Source organism: Acartia tonsa, chromosome 15 (genome assembly GCF_053477335.1).
Source record: "Acartia tonsa isolate MP-2025a chromosome 15, ASM5347733v1, whole genome shotgun sequence".
Classification (NCBI taxonomy): domain Eukaryota; kingdom Metazoa; phylum Arthropoda; class Copepoda; order Calanoida; family Acartiidae; genus Acartia; species Acartia tonsa.
In genome coordinates, this window is record NC_137274.1 from 1,219,222 (window position 1) to 1,237,707 (window position 18,486).

Genomic DNA, 18,486 nt, shown 5'->3' on the forward strand with positions numbered 1-18,486 from the left:
TGCTTTTGCTCCCGTCAAAATGATCACAGCAACATATAAAATTAATTTTTAAATCCCCCCAAAAAAGTTTATTGGGGACTTAATTCAAATTTGGGCTCTGCAGTCTGATTCTACTGGTGTAATAGTATATTTTTGATTTATGATTAAAAAATAGGTTAAAAACAGTTTAAGTAAATGTCCTGAAGCTACTTTGTCCAAAGCTACTTTGTCCAAAGCTACTTTGTCTGAAGCTACTTTGTCCAAAGCTACTTTGTCTGAAGCTACTTTGTCCAAAGCTACTAAGACTTATTTTGATTAAAATTACTCCCTATCACTCTTTTGTATCTGCACATCTGCTCATTGTTGGGAAGGTGATAGGTTCAAATCTCAGTTTAAAATCACATCATAAATAAAGATATTAAATGGTTCCTACTGCTGCTATGTCAGATGCTTGACATATATATTTAGAGGAAGGGGAATGCCTTGGCCCTAATTAGGCGCAACTTATTAAAATGCACAGTTAGAACTTCACAGACAATGGTTGTGCAATCAAAGGGTTCATTGTCTGATAGGTATTGGTTATCTTATGCGATTGAGCGCATTACATTGCAATTCAAAATGTAGAGTATGTTCAAAGGTGACCTGGAGAGGACATGGACCCAAAGCATACCCAAGCCTCCTGTAATCATCACCACTCTTTTGTAAACCAAAAGATTCACTTGAAGAAGGGAAAAAAGGGTAAATTGACCTTCCTCCAAAATTTAGTTTTAAAAGAAAAAGAATAAGTTTTCTTTGGAAGAGTGTGGTATCCTTTTAAAATAGTAATAAACCTTCCTTGGACTTAAGATAATAAGAACCATACAGAGAAACAATATCTCTTCAAAAGTTAGCATAGTTCTTTATTACATACAGACAGGGTGACATACAGGGACACAGACAGATATCCTGTTACTTTTATATGAGGATATGGATGATAGATTTTAAAATAATTGTTTTCATTTAAATTAGATAAACCCACGACTGTGGCTCAACATGTAGCGTATCTGCATGTTGTTGGAAAGATAAGTTTAATCTCAGTCCACCATGTCATAACTAAAGACTTTAAAAATGGCTCTTTCTACTGCTATGTCAGATGTGCAACATAAATAGTTAGAGTAGGGGGAATGCTTTGGCTCAAAACAGGTGCAACTCATTACCATGTACAATTAAGACTTCTCAGACAAAGGTTGTGCAATCAAAGGGTTGGTTGCCTGATTGGTGTTGATACTCTAGGCGATTGAGTGCACTACATGGCAATTTAAATGCAGAATATGTTTAAAGGTTACCTGGAGAGGACTTGTACCTGAAGCATCACTACACCTCTAGAGTCAAAATTAGAGAAGAAATAAGATAAATTTTTTTTTATAAATGAGTAACTATTCTCCCCCTGGCTCAACCCTTAACAATATATTACTGTACAAACAGATAACCATCCTGGCACTCTAAACTGTAAATTAAATTGATAAAGTACCCAAAAGTTTTAATGCCTGTTCTCTTATTAATTTTGTTTTATTATCATAAGTGAAAAATTCAACAACAAAAAAACCAAATGTGAAAATTAAAAAAATAGCCCGAAAACTACTAAAAACACAAATGGAGGGACTGACAAACACACAGACAGACATACCAAAGACAGACAGACAGAAAGACGGACAAATAGAAAGAAAGATGGACAGACAGAAAGACAGTTGGACAGACAGATGGACAGAGAGATAGACAGAGAGATGGACAGACAGACGACAGACAGACGGACAGACAGACGGACAGATAGACGGACAGACAGACAACAGATAGATGACAGACAGATGACAGACAGACAGACCGACAGGTAGACGGACGGACGGCCAGACAGAAAGACGTACAGAAGGGCTGAAGGATAGATGGACAGACGGACAAATATGAAGAGAGACAGACAGACGGAAAGACAGTTGGACAGACAGACAGACGGACAGACAGACAGACAGACGGATAGACAGACGGACAGACAGACGGACAGACGGACAGACGGACAGACGGACAGACGGACAGACGGACAGACGGACAGACGGACAGACAGACAGACGGACAGACAGACAGACGGATAGTCAGATGGACAGACAGACGGACAGATGGACAGACAGACGGACAGAAAGACGGACAGACAGACAAACGGACAAAAAACAAGACAGATAGATGGACGAACAGACAGGCGGACAATCAGATGGACAGACGGACATTCACAATTATACGGTAGCTCTGCTACTAAAAAGTATAAAAAATCGCTTTAAATTTAAATTCATCTAGACAAAAAAAAGTTATAGATATAGTAAATTTTACTTTACATTAAATTTATAAAATAAAATAAAACAATATTTTCCCGCTCTAGATGCTCTAGATCAAAACCACGGAAATTGCAAAAATCGTCAAAATCCCGCATTCGGAAGTAAATCATGGCAAAATTATACATAAAGGCAACTGATACATAATTAAGACAAGATACGCCTTTAACATTTGATTGGTTAATTTAAAAATTGTAGTGCCCAAAGCTTCAACCAATAATTTTTAATGTACAACAGGGGTAACTTAAGTTTCATTGTACATTTTAACGTTCATTGTCTTATCCCCTTAGATTCCTAAATTAAAATATGTACAAAGATTCTTAATCTTAACTACTTTACATTATTTGTTGACATAAAAGCTTTCAGTACGCTAATTGAAATTTTAACCACCAGGGATCATTAAAGGGATAAGGCAATAGTTAATAAATTGTCGTACATCCCCAATGACAATATACAAAAATGCCCTTTCTGTAGTTTGTCATTGGTAGTTGAAACGTTTGGACAATATACTTCAATTAATTAACCATTCAAAATTCAATAAAAGTCCCCAAAGTTGGTTAACCATCGATTAAGAATTCATTAGTATAAAACTTTGGGGACTAACGTAATAAACAGCCTAACTTCCGGATCTACCTAAAAACCATGCTCGCTCATTGGTCAGCTTAAAAGTTTGGGTACTTATGTTGAATTTTGATTGGTTTGTTCAAGAATATCAGTGTCCAAACTTTGTGACCCATAGTAAATAAACAAAATTAAAAGGTGGCAGGAGTTATCAGTGCTCAACAAGTACTTTGTGTGAAAGTATCAAACACAAATAATCATTAGCTACAAAATACAGAATTTGGTTCCTAAAAATTTTACATCGAATTATTTTGTCAATTGTCTTTTCCCTTCACATACCCAACCTAATTTTATATCCAAATTATAAAAAACGAAATCTGTGTATGATTGTGTTTGTGTGTGTGTGCGCGCGTGAGCGCGCGTGTGTGCGTGTGTGTCGTGCCAGCGCAGCACACCTATTGGGTCAACACAGAAGCTACTCTGTCGCGTCAGTACTACTACTCAGTAAGCCAAAGTAATTCTTGGGTGAAAGATGTGTTTGTTACAAATCTGTGAAATTTAATTTCTACAGTGATTTGATAATTCATGAAACCTTCTCTGGTGAATTCTATATCTTTTTTAGCACTGCGTATTTTCAACAATTAAATATTCTAAATATTTCTTTTATGAATATTTCAATTGTAGTAAATCGTATTGTTAAATAAAACTACGCAGCAAAATGAACCAATCTATGTTTAAAAGAAACTATTATGAAGGTTAGAATATTTTTTTAAAAGTTTTATTTTTATTGCATATGAATCAGTATGGCTGTGAACCGGTTCTAATCCTGCGGATATGAATCTGTTTTGAAGCCTTCTTGAGATTGGTGTATACATTTTTACAGGCTAAGCTTTTCTATATTAGGAGTCCGTCCATTCGTAAGTCCATATCGGTTAGCTTTTTTCATTAATTTAGACATGATGGAATTTTCCTTTTGATTTCAAACTTTGAACTATAACAGTTATGACACACTTCAATAGTTAATGTTCTGTAGAGAGCTTCGATTTTATGAATGTTTCATCTTTATTTCTCTGATATTTATCAGGGATCTAAAGGAATACGACAATGGCCGATAAATTGATGTACATCTCAATTGATAATGCACATAACTACTACTTCTGTATAATTTCAATTAGTGGTTGAAACCTTTGGACACTCAACTTAATAAACTAACCAATTAAAATTCAATCAAAATCCCCAAAGTTATTAAGCCAACGAATAATAAAACTTTATCTAAAACTTTGGGGATCAGTGTAATATACAGCCCAATGACCCCTCCTTTCCTGGATATTTCAACTGTCCTTTTCTTATCTGTCCCATTTTATTATTGGCAGAATTTAGTTCATAATATTTTTCGTCAATTGTTCCATCCCTGTTTGTTTACATATACCAAGGGAGGGAGGGACATTGTAAATTAGAATTATAGGAAAAGAACGAGGACACAGGTACCCAAAGTTTTATAACTATGCACGTTTTATTAAAAAATAATTGGGGGATTTTGATTTGTTGATTTTGAACTTGTTGTGCCCAAACTTTATTAAATCCAATAAATAAATTTAATTCATCATCATTGTCTAATATCTTAAGATCCCTGTATTATACCTTACCTCGTAAGGGCAAGATTACCCCTGAAGTATATACAATATTTAATACCATTAATAAAGGGATAAGACAATGGCCGATAAATTAATATACATCCACAATGATGGTAAATATAATTACCCTTTCTGAAGATTACAATAAGGGTTGGAAACGTTTGAACACTTAAGATAATATTGATTTTGATTAGTTAAGTCCTCAAAGTTGTTTGTAAATAGGGAATTTTCATCAATTTATCGTCCATTGTCTTATTCCTAGTAAAAACGAAAATTTAGTTTGAAGTAAAAACATGAAAAATAAATCCATAAATGCAATGCTCTAAAGTAAATTGGCGCTTTCACTCGAAGTACCTTGATGAGCACTGATACCTACAATTTTGGGTCAGGTTAGGATAGGTTGTTTAAGGAGAAGGGGGTGGCATTTTACTTAAAACGTTTTTTTTTATTTTAGGCACATCTTTGAACAAATAAAATTAAGCTTTTTGCGCATTATTTTTAAAATATTTTTACTCTTACAAATGTATATTTTAAAATACACGGAAAGCTGTTTAGGGTTTATTATACGATGCTATAAATAACTACAAATCTAAGCTTTCCCTCTTGATTATATAGGTTATGGGTCATACTGAAAAAAATGTATTATATTGAAGAAAAACATTGCTTGTGCGATAACTGTTTACAATATGCACAATTACAATTATAAAACGGGACCCCTTTTGTAGATTAAAATAATCGGTGGAAAAGTTTGGTCACTGACTTTTGCAGACACACCATACCCAGGGATGTAGGGATCATTGAGCAGTAAATTACATTTATATCCAAGGAGGGAGGGTACATTGGACTGTATTTACACAGGTACCCAAAGTTTTATTACCATTATCGCTTATATTTAGCTTAAAAACTTTAGGTACTTCTATTTTATTTTGATTGGTTGGTTCCAGACAAGTAGTGCCCAATCAATAATTTTAATCTACAACAGGGGTAATTTTATATTCAGTATGGCTTTGAAACCGATTAATATCCGCGAGATTAGAACCGGTTCAAAGCCATACTGGAAAAATGTGTAGTATTATGATCTAGACAATTTTATATAAATATTAAAATGAAAAAAAACCATAATATCAATGCCAGATTTGTAAGCCCAGGACTTCGGCCCCTCAGGGTTAACAAAACCGGAATTAATCTTTTAATTTATAAATTTACTACACGCAGAATGCTGTCTATAATACGATGCAATGAATAACTATTATCATAATTGGGGATGTATTGCAATTAAACATTCATTTTCTTATAGCAATAAAAATTGGGTACTTTGTTGAGCAATGAAACCCTGAAACCTTCGAAAATCAAAGGACAACTTTAACATGCCTAAATTAACGAAAAGGTATTGACAGACATACAGACATGAACAGATGGTCAGAATTTTTCTATCAATTTCAAAATTTGTATGGTGATTCTTGTGGTAGATAGGTAGACTTTAGAAATCGTAAGAACTCTATAATTGTTACCTGAATGTCCGTACGTCCATTCTAAACAGCAAATTTTTGTGTTTTATAATTATTTGATTGATCTGATTTTTGGAATACTGATTCCTAGGACAACAAAGTACAATTTTGTAAGCGTAGCATCTATAAAAATGCAAGTATGTCCTTAAACATTATTCTTTATTTAAGCAGTTTTTCAACAAATTTACTAAAATTTTGTTTCAACTTTTAAATATTTATATTCTGATTATTTAGTTCTGACACTCTAAAAGTGTTAATGTTCATTTATCACACCTTTTCAGAGCTTCGCTTTTATGGATGTTGTCATCCTTGTTTACCTATTTTGACCCCACTCTTTTTAATTTTTTTTATGAGCAAATCATTTTGTTATTTAAATTTACATGTTTTAAATTAGTAAATGGGTTAATGTTTGGCTTTATTTCTTAAAACGTTTTTATGATGCATTTGTTTGAGCAAACAAGGAGGGAGGTGCCATTGAACCGTAAATTACACTTGTACCCAAAGTTTTATAACCAGTTCAACTTGGTGAATTGATATAGGGTAGGGCTTTACATTATATTATTCAATATTAATATTAATTTAGTTGGAAAGCTGTTGATAATAAGATGCAATAAATAACTATTCCAGTATGGCATCGTATACTTTTAATTTCTACAGGTTCTGAGCCATACTTATAAAATAATGTGTAGTGTCGTTTTATAGACAACTTTCAATATATATCCTATAATATAAAGTAATAAGCTTTTTTGTTTGTAGCGAAGGATCTCGCTAACCACCGAACCGATATGGTTCTCTTTTAGAGCGAAGCTTTGTACAGGCCCTGAGATGGTTTTAGGCTATTTTATTTTTATAAATAAGGCTGGGTATAGTTTTAAGCTATTTTTATGCCCTTATTTAGCCCTTCGAATATAGAGCCCCTAGATGCTAGGGGCGCAGCCGCTAGTTTAATTATAAAGTAAAAACAATTTACTTGTTTTGATAGCCTGGGCTCATAATAATTTTTTTTATTTTAATATCCCTAAAAAGTTGGTATTAACACGATCTGTTTTATTCATAGAGAAAAAAATAAAAGAGAGGAATCGAAGCAACTAGAAGACGAAAATAGGCAGTGGGCCTAGAGGCCTACTCAGCGCTGTTGCCGCGCTAAAATTTATTGCTATTTCACTACTTTTCAAATGGGAGGATTAAAAATTTTATAAAAAAATATTTTTTTACTTTTTACTATTTCCATATTTAGGGCAAGAATATTAGATTAGATATTTTCGTTTTAATGTTTTAATTAAAAATTACATAGAATTTAATTTTTATTTAAAAAAATTTGTTCATGAAAGATGAATCCTTCTATTTCTAAAAAGGGGGAAATTTTTTTCTTAATGAACATTCAGCTGATTCTGACCGCCCACGGCTGTTTGCTAAATATCGCTTTTCTTTTTATTCACATTATTATTTATGATTGACTTACAAAAAGCCCTGGGCGGCTTTTGATTTTCGTCTGCTTCTGAATTTAGGGATGGGGAAGTTGTATTTTACCATGAAAAAGGGGTGAGTATTCATCCTCTTATCCTTTTTCCTTATGGTTTTATTTTAACTGGATTAAAAGGATCATTTAGATATATACGCAGGGAGGGAGGGAACATTGGACTGTAAATTATATAAAAGGAGAGAAAGACCATGCACGTTTTATAAAAATAACTTTAAATAATTTTAGAGATTTGGAATTTTGATTTTTTGGTTTCTAACTAGTTGTGCCCAAACTTCAATCAATTAAATTAAAAGTTTAAATCCACAATAGGGGTAACTTTATTTATCACCATTATCCTATCCCTTAGTTGTGCCTGATTATAGGTAAAAGCATTCCCCATACTCACACTTTTTTTTTCGCGCCTCTGACCTAACCCAACTTAACCTAGCTAACGTAACCTAATAAATCCAAAATCTAATATAACAAGGATGACAATATTCATAAAAGCAAAGCACTAAAATGGTAGGACAAACGGACATTAACACTTGTATAGGGTCAAAATTGTACTTTATTTTACTATTGTCCCAGGAATCAATATACAAAAATCCGATCAATCGGATAATTAGATCACATAAAAATTTGTTGTTAAAAAAGTAAAAAAAATCAACATGTTTAAAATGGCCTTTCGGACGTTCTGGTAATGATTATAGAGTTGCTGCGATAGAACAATTCTAACATGCCCAAATTAACAAAAAAGCTATCCGTACATACGGACGGACGGACGGACCCTAAATATAGAGAGCTTCGCTTTGAAAATTCGACGAAACGCCACTTGCCACGAATGGGACCATACCCAAATTTTATTATCGCAGAAATCTAAAGGGATAAGACAATGGGAGATTGATTGATGTACATCCTCAATGATGTTAAACAAAATTACCCCTTCTATAGATTACAATTAGGGGTGCACGTTTGGACACTATCCATACAACGTAGAACGATGTCTGTTTGTTTGTTTGTCTGTTTGTTTGTAACGAAGGATCTCGATATCCGCTGAACTGATCGGGTTCTCCTTAACAGGGTAGCTTCTCATAGGTCCCGGGAAGGTTTATAACTATTTTCTTGAGGGGTGGGACACCTAGAGGCTAGGGGCGAAGCCCTCCTTGTAATATAATTAAATTATCAGGAACTAGCAGAGAATGAGGGGGGACAATGGGCTGTTTATTACACTAGTCTGCAAAGTTTTAAGATAACGTTTTCTTATTCGCTGACTAAACAACTTTGGGGACTTTTATTGGATTTTGAATGGTTAGGTTATTAAGTATAGCAGTTGTTAAACCAAAATTGAAAATTCATTAAAATTCCCCAAAGTTGTTAAGCCAACGAATAAGAAAACGTTATTATAGAACTTTAGGAACTAGCAGAGAGGGGGACAATGGGCTGTTTATTACACTAGTCCCCAAAAATTTTATGATAATGTTTTCTTTTTAGCTGGCTTAAAAACTATGGGGACTTTTATTGGATTTTGAATGGTTAGGTTATAGCAGTGGTTAAACTAACCAATCAAAATTGAAAATCCCCAAAGTTGTTAAGCCAACGAATAAGAAAACGTTATTATAAGACTTTAGAAACTAGCATAGAGAGAGAGAGAGGACAGTTTGCTGTTTATTACACTAGTCCCCTCAAATTAAAATAGCGTTTTCTTGTGCGATGGCTTAACAACTTTGGGGACTACAGAAGGGGTAACTTTGTGTGTCATCATTGGAAATGTACATCAATTTATCAGTCATTGTCTATAGATCCCTATATTTTGATATAACTTCGGTAGTTTGATTGATTGGTTCCAAACTAGCAGAATCTTAACTTTTTGGCCAATAATTTAATTTCTCATATTGATTCGAATCCGGTTCTCATCCATACGAAAAAAAACTATGTCTAGCATCGTATTATATCCAGCTTTCTACGAATTTAAAAATGTACAATCATAAGATTAATACCAGTTTTTTTTAGCAAGAAATAACTATTAATTTTTTGTATTGTAATATATTCATCTATTTATATTCCATTTTCTAATTCCTTAAGATTCATGGTAAAAATGTAATTTAGTTTGAAGTGAAAACAAGAATCATGTAGAATCCATGAAAGCGATGCTATAAAAAATACTGGTGTTTTTCTCAGAGTACATTGTTGATCTCTGAAACATAATTTATGTAATAGTTATTTATCCAATCATATTATAGACAGATTTCCGAGTATAGAGAAATGTAACATTAAAATTATTGTTTCAAAGTACCCAAAGTTTTAAACCATCAAACACAACATTGTGGACCAGTGTTATTTACAGTCAAAGGTCCCCTCCCCTGATATTATTCAATTTTTCTTTCTGTGTTACAATTTATTAAAGCTTTGTATAAACAAAGGAGGGAGGGGACATTGGACTGGAAATTAAACTTGTCCCAAAAACAAATCTGCTGTTTGTTGGCTTAAAAACTTGTATGTTTTTTTGAGTTGTACAAACCAACAGTGTATAAACCTTTCTACTAAAAATGTGTTACCTACAAAAAAGATTTATTGTAATTGTGGTGCTTACATAAATTTATCGTCCATTGTCTTATCTCCTTAGATTCCTCGTAAGATCAAATATTTAGTCTATAATGAATGAAAAGAAGGATAGTTCAAGGGAGGGAGGGGACCATGGGCTGTTTTATACACTAGTCCCCATAGTTTTATAATAAGTTTTTCCTATTCGTTGGCCTAACAACTTTGGGGATTGGTTGATTGGTTGAGTGTCCAAAAGTTTCAACCACTAATTGTAATGGAAGATTTTTGTTTTATCATTGGGGATGTACATTAATTTATCGGCCTTTATCTTATCTCTGTAGATCCCTGCATTAAAGCAATAATAAATAAGAAACAATTTAGTTATTTTAATTTTGTCTAGTGTCACATCTCTTCACGATCCATACAATGCAATGCTTTACTCTGGTGGGCCTTCACTAGATATACCACACTTTTCTGGGATCTTGCTGAGTCAAGTATCAACTGTTGGGAATATCAAAGGATGACTCCATGCAAAATTTGAGCCGGATCCGGCCAAAACCGGCCGTGAATTTTATGAAAAACCGTTTTTTTCCGGTTTTTAGGGGGTATCTGTAAATCGATTCAGCTGGAGCAAAACCGGTTAGAGGTACAAAAAATTTTACTTCACATGAAATTTAGCCAATGCAATTGCCTACAAAAATGTACTTCATCATCAACTTGATTGGACAACTTTTTCCCCTCCTAAATGTCCATTAAAACCTCGGAAACGGCAAAAATCGCCAAAAATCACGCCTTCGGCGGCAAATAACGGCTAAACGGTAAGCCGGAGGCGAATGAAACATAAATAAAGAAATGTCTGCCTCAAAAAGTTGTTCAACATCAAAGAGATGCTTGAAGTCTCTAAAACGACTCCTTCCCCTCCTTTAAGGGAAAAAACTGAAAAAACGTGATTTTCAAAAGTATGCCCACTTCGTGGGTGTGGGGTGCACTGAACCCGTCACCCCAGGGTCACCAAATATAAAGTCTAGGCGGCCCACAATGCTGAATTTTCACCAAGTGAAAGTCTTGTGTCATTATCTCTTATAAGAAAAAAGTTATTAATTAATTAAAATTTCAAATTGTGATATTTTGATGGATTTCTTTGATGAAATGACAGGCCGGTCAATTTTTAGGCCATTTTTTGCGGTTTTTGGGCCGTCACGCCCAAACGGTTTGAGATAATCTCACAGGACCTTTTGCCCAACCTAAGTCTGGTTATTTGTGAGGTCTAGGAAAAAAAAACAGACTTACGCAAAAGATTATAATTATAATCTTTACACAGAAAAATGGCACGAGGTGAGGGTTTGAGGGGGCAAAATGAGCCGACCAGCGATTTTTGACGGCACGCAGCGACGTCGTGCTTCATCCAATCCGGGATTTTTTTTATCTTAGACCTTACAAATAACCAGACTTAGGTTGGGCAAAAGGTCCCGTGAGATTATCTCAAACCGTTTGGGCGTGACGGCCCAAAAACCGCAAAAAATGGCCTAAAAATTGACCGGCCTGTCATTTCATCAAAGAAATCCATCAAAATATCACAATTTGAAATTTTAATTAATTAATAACTTTTTTCTTATAAGAGATAATGACACAAGACTTTCACTTGGTGAAAATTCAGCATTGTGGGCCGCCTAGACTTTATATTTGGTGACCCTGGGGTGACGGGTTCAGTGCACCCCACACCCACGAAGTGGGCATACTTTTGAAAATCACGTTTTTTCAGTTTTTTCCCTTAAAGGAGGGGAAGGAGTCGTTTTAGAGACTTCAAGCATCTCTTTGATGTTGAACAACTTTTTGAGGCAGACATTTCTTTATTCATGTTTCATTCGCCTCCGGCTTACCGTTTAGCCGTTATTTGCCGCCGAAGGCGTGATTTTTGGCGATTTTTGCCGTTTCCGAGGTTTTAATGGACATTTAGGAGGGGAAAGAGTTGTTCAATCGAGTTGATGATTAAGTACATTTTTGTAGGCAATTGTATTGGATAAATTTCATGTGAAGTAAAATTTTTTGTACCTCCAACCGGTTTTGCTCCAGCTGAATCGATTTACAGATACCCCTTAAAAACCGGAAAAAACCGGTTTTTCATAAAATTCACGGCCGGTTTTGGCCGGATCCGGCTCAAATTTTGCATGGAGTCATCCTTTGATATTCCCAACAGTTGATACTTGACTCAGCAAGATCCCAGAAAAGTGTGGTATATCTAGCCTTCACGTCTGCATATTGTCATATTTAAAACAATTTTTTTTTGCAAATTAGTAGAAGACCATACATATTTGAATAGAATTTTATTTGATGAAGGTAAATATAAATGGAAAGATTAAGTAATAAACTATGGTTCTGAATATTCTATCATTTTGACGAAGGTGATGTTGCACTATCCTATCATATAAAGTAGTAGCGTTTTTGTCTATCCCGAAGGATCTCGCTAACCACTGAACAGATATTAGTCTCCTTTACAGTGAAGCTTCTTATAGGTCCTGGGAAGGTTTTAAACTATTTTTGGGGAGGATATCTTCACGCACCCCCAAACAAAAAATATTTTTTTACTCTTTTTAAACTCAAATTCAAATTCTATTCTGAGGTCGACTTTTCCCCCTCCTACCCCTAGATGCTTCTAGGGGCGTAGCCGATAGTCAATTATCATAAAGAAAGACAAAATAACCTTTGTTATATATTTCAAATACTAACATTTAAAAAATATGCAAACAAGAATAGTCTCCTAGTAATCTCTCCTCGTGGAGTAAGCATGAAAAAAAGTAAATTGCTTACTTAATTGTGCCATTTTTGTGGTAAATTACTGATTTTAACATTTCATAAGTGCATTTATATCCACAAGTTTGTCAGCAACATTATGATAATCTAAATTTAACCCTTACAGATCGGGCCCCAATTTTCACCTTAATAGATCGGAGGGGTGGGGGGGGGGGGGTTCATATTGACCCCCCCCTTTATCTCGGCTCCTGTTACAGTTAGAGACATACAAATTTTTTCTGGTGGTTCATGTGTATTATTAGAGAAAATTACTTTTTCTAGTCATAGCGGTCAGACCGCCCCTTAGCCGCTTTTTAGCGGCCAGCACCTAAATATTAAAACAGCTGTAGAAAGGCCAATTTTGCAGCTAGGATGACCAAATTTTAGGACGAACTTTTAATTTTTCATAACAAAAAAAATACTTTTTTCTGATCATTGTCGAACAACGGCAAATAACGGAAACCGCCATTTTCGGCGGTTACGGCGGTAAAACGGTGGTTGGTGACGCCAATTAATATTTTATCTGTTTATTGTTGCTCAAGGATTTACCAAAAAAATTTATAGGTAATATAGCTGTAATATAAGCCACGATGTTCATGATATATGTCTGTAGTAAAAGCTGGACAAAAAACGGTCATAAAGTCGGTCAGGGAGCGGTCAAACGGTCATAACACCACTTTTCTCAGAAGGTCATTGATATCTAAGTATTCACCAAAAAAATTTTAGGTTTTCCTTATACACAAAAGTCATAATGTAGAAATTAAGATTTATTTAAATTTTTTTCTAAATTTGGTGCCACCTAACCGACTTTGACCGGACGCCACGACCGACACAGACCAGATGTCCTTATAAGATCAACTCTTGCCGACGTATAATTACAAAACTTAAATGGTCATGAAGTCACAACTCTCTATCTTACCTACAAAAAAAATGACATTGAAATAACTAGAGGGGGGGGGGGGGTATATATGACTCCCCCCTCCCAATCTTTAAGGGTTAACAAGGACATTAGTAACGCAACATTATTCCTTCTAATGTTAACAATGACAGTTATATACATATGTAAAACAACAACATTATACTATACTAATTTAAAACAAGGATAAGTATATCCATATGTAGGGCAGCAACATTAAACTATTTAACAAAGTATCCTCATTCCTCTCCCCCTCTGTTTTTTAAAAACTTTCTGAATATAATTGGTTCTTACACAAATAATTTTTTTTTTATTACTCCCTTATCATTTCTATGGCATTGGGGTACCCAAAAATGTAGGTACCCTAAAGTTTTTCTGTGTGTGTGTTTTTGTTATGCAGCAAATGCTACAATAATATTTATAATTCAGTACCAAATTTTGCCCTGGATTGTTGGGCTTGTTTTTATAGCTTGTAAGCTCATTTATTTGATTGGATCCACCTGTAAAACTGTAAAAGTTGAATTTTGGGACTTTTCTTCTAGGGGCTAGTGGAACAAAAGATTCCCCAAAACACTAAAAATGTAAGTTCTGAGCTTATTTTTAAAGATATCAATCTGATTTTTTTAAAGAAAACTTTTTTAACATAACTTAACTAATTAACCATTACAGATTTCATTTCGGGACTTCCTTTCTAGAGGCTAGTGGAGCAAAAGACCCCCTCTAAAACTATAAATATGAGTTCTGAGCTTATTTTTAGTAGCAAAGCTATTCTATAATTAGTAGTGAAGCTACTCTATTATTTGAAATGTCTATCTGTCTGTCAGTCCATCTGTCCATCTGTCAGAGACAGAAAGGGTGAAACATGATTTTTTCAACTCCTATAAAAGATACAGAGCTGAAATTTTTAGGGATAATTATGGTAATAATCTTCATATTTTCACCAAGTTTCATTAAGTTTTACCAATTGTTTGGGGTGCTAGATCGATTCTTACATTTTTAAGGACTTTCAAGGACTTCCAAGCTTTTTTTTGAAAGGAATGGTAATTTCCATTTCAGGTTGTAAATCTTTTTTATTCCCAAAACTTTTAACCTTGGAACTAAAATTTATGGGTATAAATAATCCCAATAATAGAAAAATGCTTTTAACTTTAAAAACTTAATTTTTTCATCACAATGTGTATAATAAAGGATGAATTCCAACATTTATTTGGCCCCCTTTTCGACATATCTCTTTAGATCTCTGGTAAATTATGCTTTTGAAAATCAAAACTCATTTTGATGAAATTTTATTTTGTTGATATCTTTTTTGTTAAAAAAGTTAGGATCATGAAAATAAAATTAACCTTACAAGACTCAAAAAAATGCTTTCAACTAAAAACTTATTTTAACTTTTTACTTAAAAATTATGTAAGTTACTTTTTCAAAATTTAGGCTCTTTCTAAAATTTTTTTCTTGTGTGGAAATGTTAAGAGATCAAGAACATATGCTACTTTTTTTGATACACTAAGTAATATGGTCTGTAAACCCTATAAAATACTTTTTGTGTGTCATGCTGTATTACATAGAAGCTCCACAATGATGTCTTAGTTCCTAAATGCCAAATTTCATTGGGGGTGGGGGTTATCATACCTGTACATCCCTCCCCCCTTAGTGCTTCATTGCTTGTTTTTATATATAATAGCTTTAAATTTTTTTTTGAATAAAAGTCTAATCCCAAATGACAAATACTATATTAGATATTTTACTATTATTTATTTATTCTAAATGTTAATAATAATTCATGAATATTTATTGTAAATATTAAAGAAACATATGTTAGAAAGAGTAGTTTTGTGCATTTCATATCAATATTAAATATATTTTATTTTTAGTAATTTTTTCTCAGGAGTTTACTTCATTGGAGAACAGAGTTGATAAATCAATCAAAATATCATTAGAGTACATTAGAATCACTTCAAAGGCAGATTGTCTCAGTCTGTGGTTAGAGTGGTTTTGCTGGAACTTTATAACACAACTTTAAATCAGAAACAGAAGATTGATTTATGCAGAAAACTAGTGAATTTGATTTAAACTGATTTGTATAAATTTAAAACAAACTTTCATCAGTCATTTTTTAAACATGAAAAGAATATAAAATTTTTGAATGTATTATAATACTGTATAATATCATGTAGTTAAATATAATTTGACTTATAAAGTTTTTTTTTTACATTAATTATAGGTTCAATTTTGCCAATTTTCATCATGAAAGTAGGAAATAAATCACAAATAATGGCTTGTTTAAGTAAGGATTTTGTAGCAAAAATGGAAGATTTAAGTAAGAAATTAATCTCAAAAATGGCTTGTTTAAGTAAGAATTTTGTAACAAAAATGGAATATATAAGTGGGAGATTAATCACAAAAATGGCTTGTTTGAGTAAGAATTTTGTAGCCAAAATGGAAGATATAAGTAGGAATTTAATCACAAAAATGGCTTGTTTAAGTAAGGATTTTGTAACAAAAATGGAAGATATAAGTAGGAAGTTTATCTCAAAAATGGCTTATTTAAATAAGGATTTTGCAACCAAAATGGATGATTTAAGTAAGTAATCAACCCTAAAAATGGCTTATTTAAGTAAGGGTTTTGCAACAAAAATGGATGATTTAAGTAAGCAATCAACCCCAAAAATGTCTTAATTAAGTAAGGATTTTGCAACAAAAATGGATGATTTAAGTAAGTACTCAACCCCAAAAATGGCTTATTTAAGTAAGGATTTTGTAGCAAAAATGGATGATTTAAGTAAGCAATCAACCCCAAAAATGGCTTATTTAAGTAAGGATTTTGCAACAAAAATGGATGATTTAAGTAAGCAATCAACCCCAAAAATGTCTTAATTAAGTAAGGATTTTGCAACAAAAATGGATGATTTAAGTAAGTATTCAACCCCAAAAATGGCTTATTTAAGTAAGGGTTTTGTAGCAAAAATGGATGATTTAAGTAAGCAATCAACCCCAAAAATGGCTTATTTAAGTAAGGATTTTGCAACAAAAATGGATGATTTAAGTAAGTAATCAACCCCAAAAATGGCTTATTTAAGTAAGGGTCTTGCAACAAAAATGGATGATTTAAGTAAGCAATCAACCCCAAAAATGGCTTAATTAAGTAAGGATTTTGCAACAAAAATGGATGATTTAAGTAAGTACTCAACCCCAAAAATGGCTTATTTAAGTAAGGATTTTGTAGCAAAAATGGATGATTTAAGTAAGCAATCAACCCCAAAAATGGCTTATTTAAGTAAGGATTTTGCAACAAAAATGGATGATTTAAGTAAGTAATCAACCCCAAAAATGGCTTATTTAAGTAAGCGTTTTGCAACAAAAATGGATGATTTAAGTAAGTAATCAACCCCAAAAATGGCTTATTTAAGTAAGGATTTTGTAGCAAAAATGGAAGATATAAGTAGGACATTAATCACAAAAATGGCTTGTTTAAGTAAGGATTTTGTAGCAAAAATGGAAGATATAAATAAGCAATCAACTACAAATATAGCCTAAATGGCTGAGAAGGGATTAAATTTTGAGGAAAAATAATCCGGATTAAAATCTTAATCTGTAAGACATTTACCTCAAAAGCGTCCGATTTTGCTGATTCTTATCAGCCACCCTTATTTTTGGGTTTTTTTAGGGGTTTATAGGGCAATAATAGTTCTTCAAGTAAGCAATTAACCTACGAAAATGGCTCGTTAGTCCGACATGTCCGATTTAAGAAAGCCACTTTTGTTGTAAAGTGCGGACTTTCCCGATGTGAGCACGTCCTACTTAAATCTGACAAAAATGCTTATATAAGCACAAAAAAAGGTAAATTGCTGAGACAGAGATTACTAGGGTACGTTTACATTATCGTTAGTAATATTAAATAACCCATTCCCACATTTACTTTTTTTAATTGTTATGTTTCCCCCCGTACAATTTAGCACACTGACATTTAGTTCATCCGCCCAACCAATATTGAATAGCCATACTGACATTAGAAACAAAAATGTACCTTGGTTAAATCTTTTCCCCGACATCTTGCTGGTGACACAAACTGAAATAAAAAAATGAAATTAATTATTTTTATTTTTGTTTTTCTTTGTATATTGCCTTGTAGGTGCTACCTCATAATGCTGCTCCAAATTTTTGGATCTAGTACCATAATTTTTTCCCACTATATTGGTGTAAACATATTCTGGTAGTGTAACTTTTCTATTTTCAGGTATGGAAACAAGTTTTTCAGGTGAGGATTGAATAGGTTCTTTATTCCAAAAAGAAGCCTCCCCAGGAATAGTAGTTAAATCTGCATTCCCCCCAAAAGAGTGCCCTTCCCCTGAAAATACCTCATCCTGTTCCTCCCCCTGATATTGGCTTTGCTCCCCTTCCTGGTATTCCCCTTGATTACTACCTTGATCCCCTCCCTGATCACCATCATTACTGGATTCCTCGACGCCCTCCCCCCTAGTATCCTCCCCTCCCATATCTTCATTGTCGGAATTGTCCATTAACTTGTCAATAGTTACAAAATCCTTATCCCCCGCTCCCTGTATTTCTAAACTTTCATTGAAATTAGGGTTTGAATAGGATAATATTATTTCATTCGATGGAAGGATTAGATCTAAAGGGTATACGTTAAATGACAACTTTTCTCCACATACTTTGACGCTTGAGTGAATTTTTCTTAACTTATCCCTGGTAATAACATGTTTTGATTTTACATTGCAAT

General features: G+C 33.5%; 1 protein-coding gene across 1 annotated transcript in view; it reads right to left on the reverse strand.

The window, feature by feature from the left end:
• Positions 1–17,835, reverse strand: part of LOC145306821 (uncharacterized) — a 30,385-nt gene extending 12,550 nt beyond the window's left edge. The window contains exon 1 of the mRNA XM_080149120.1: positions 17,773–17,835. Coding sequence (XP_080005246.1) covers positions 17,773–17,797 — 25 coding nt within the window. The 5' untranslated portion in view covers positions 17,798–17,835. The remainder of the gene's footprint in view (positions 1–17,772) is intronic.
• Between the last annotated feature and the right edge of the window lie 651 nt (positions 17,836–18,486).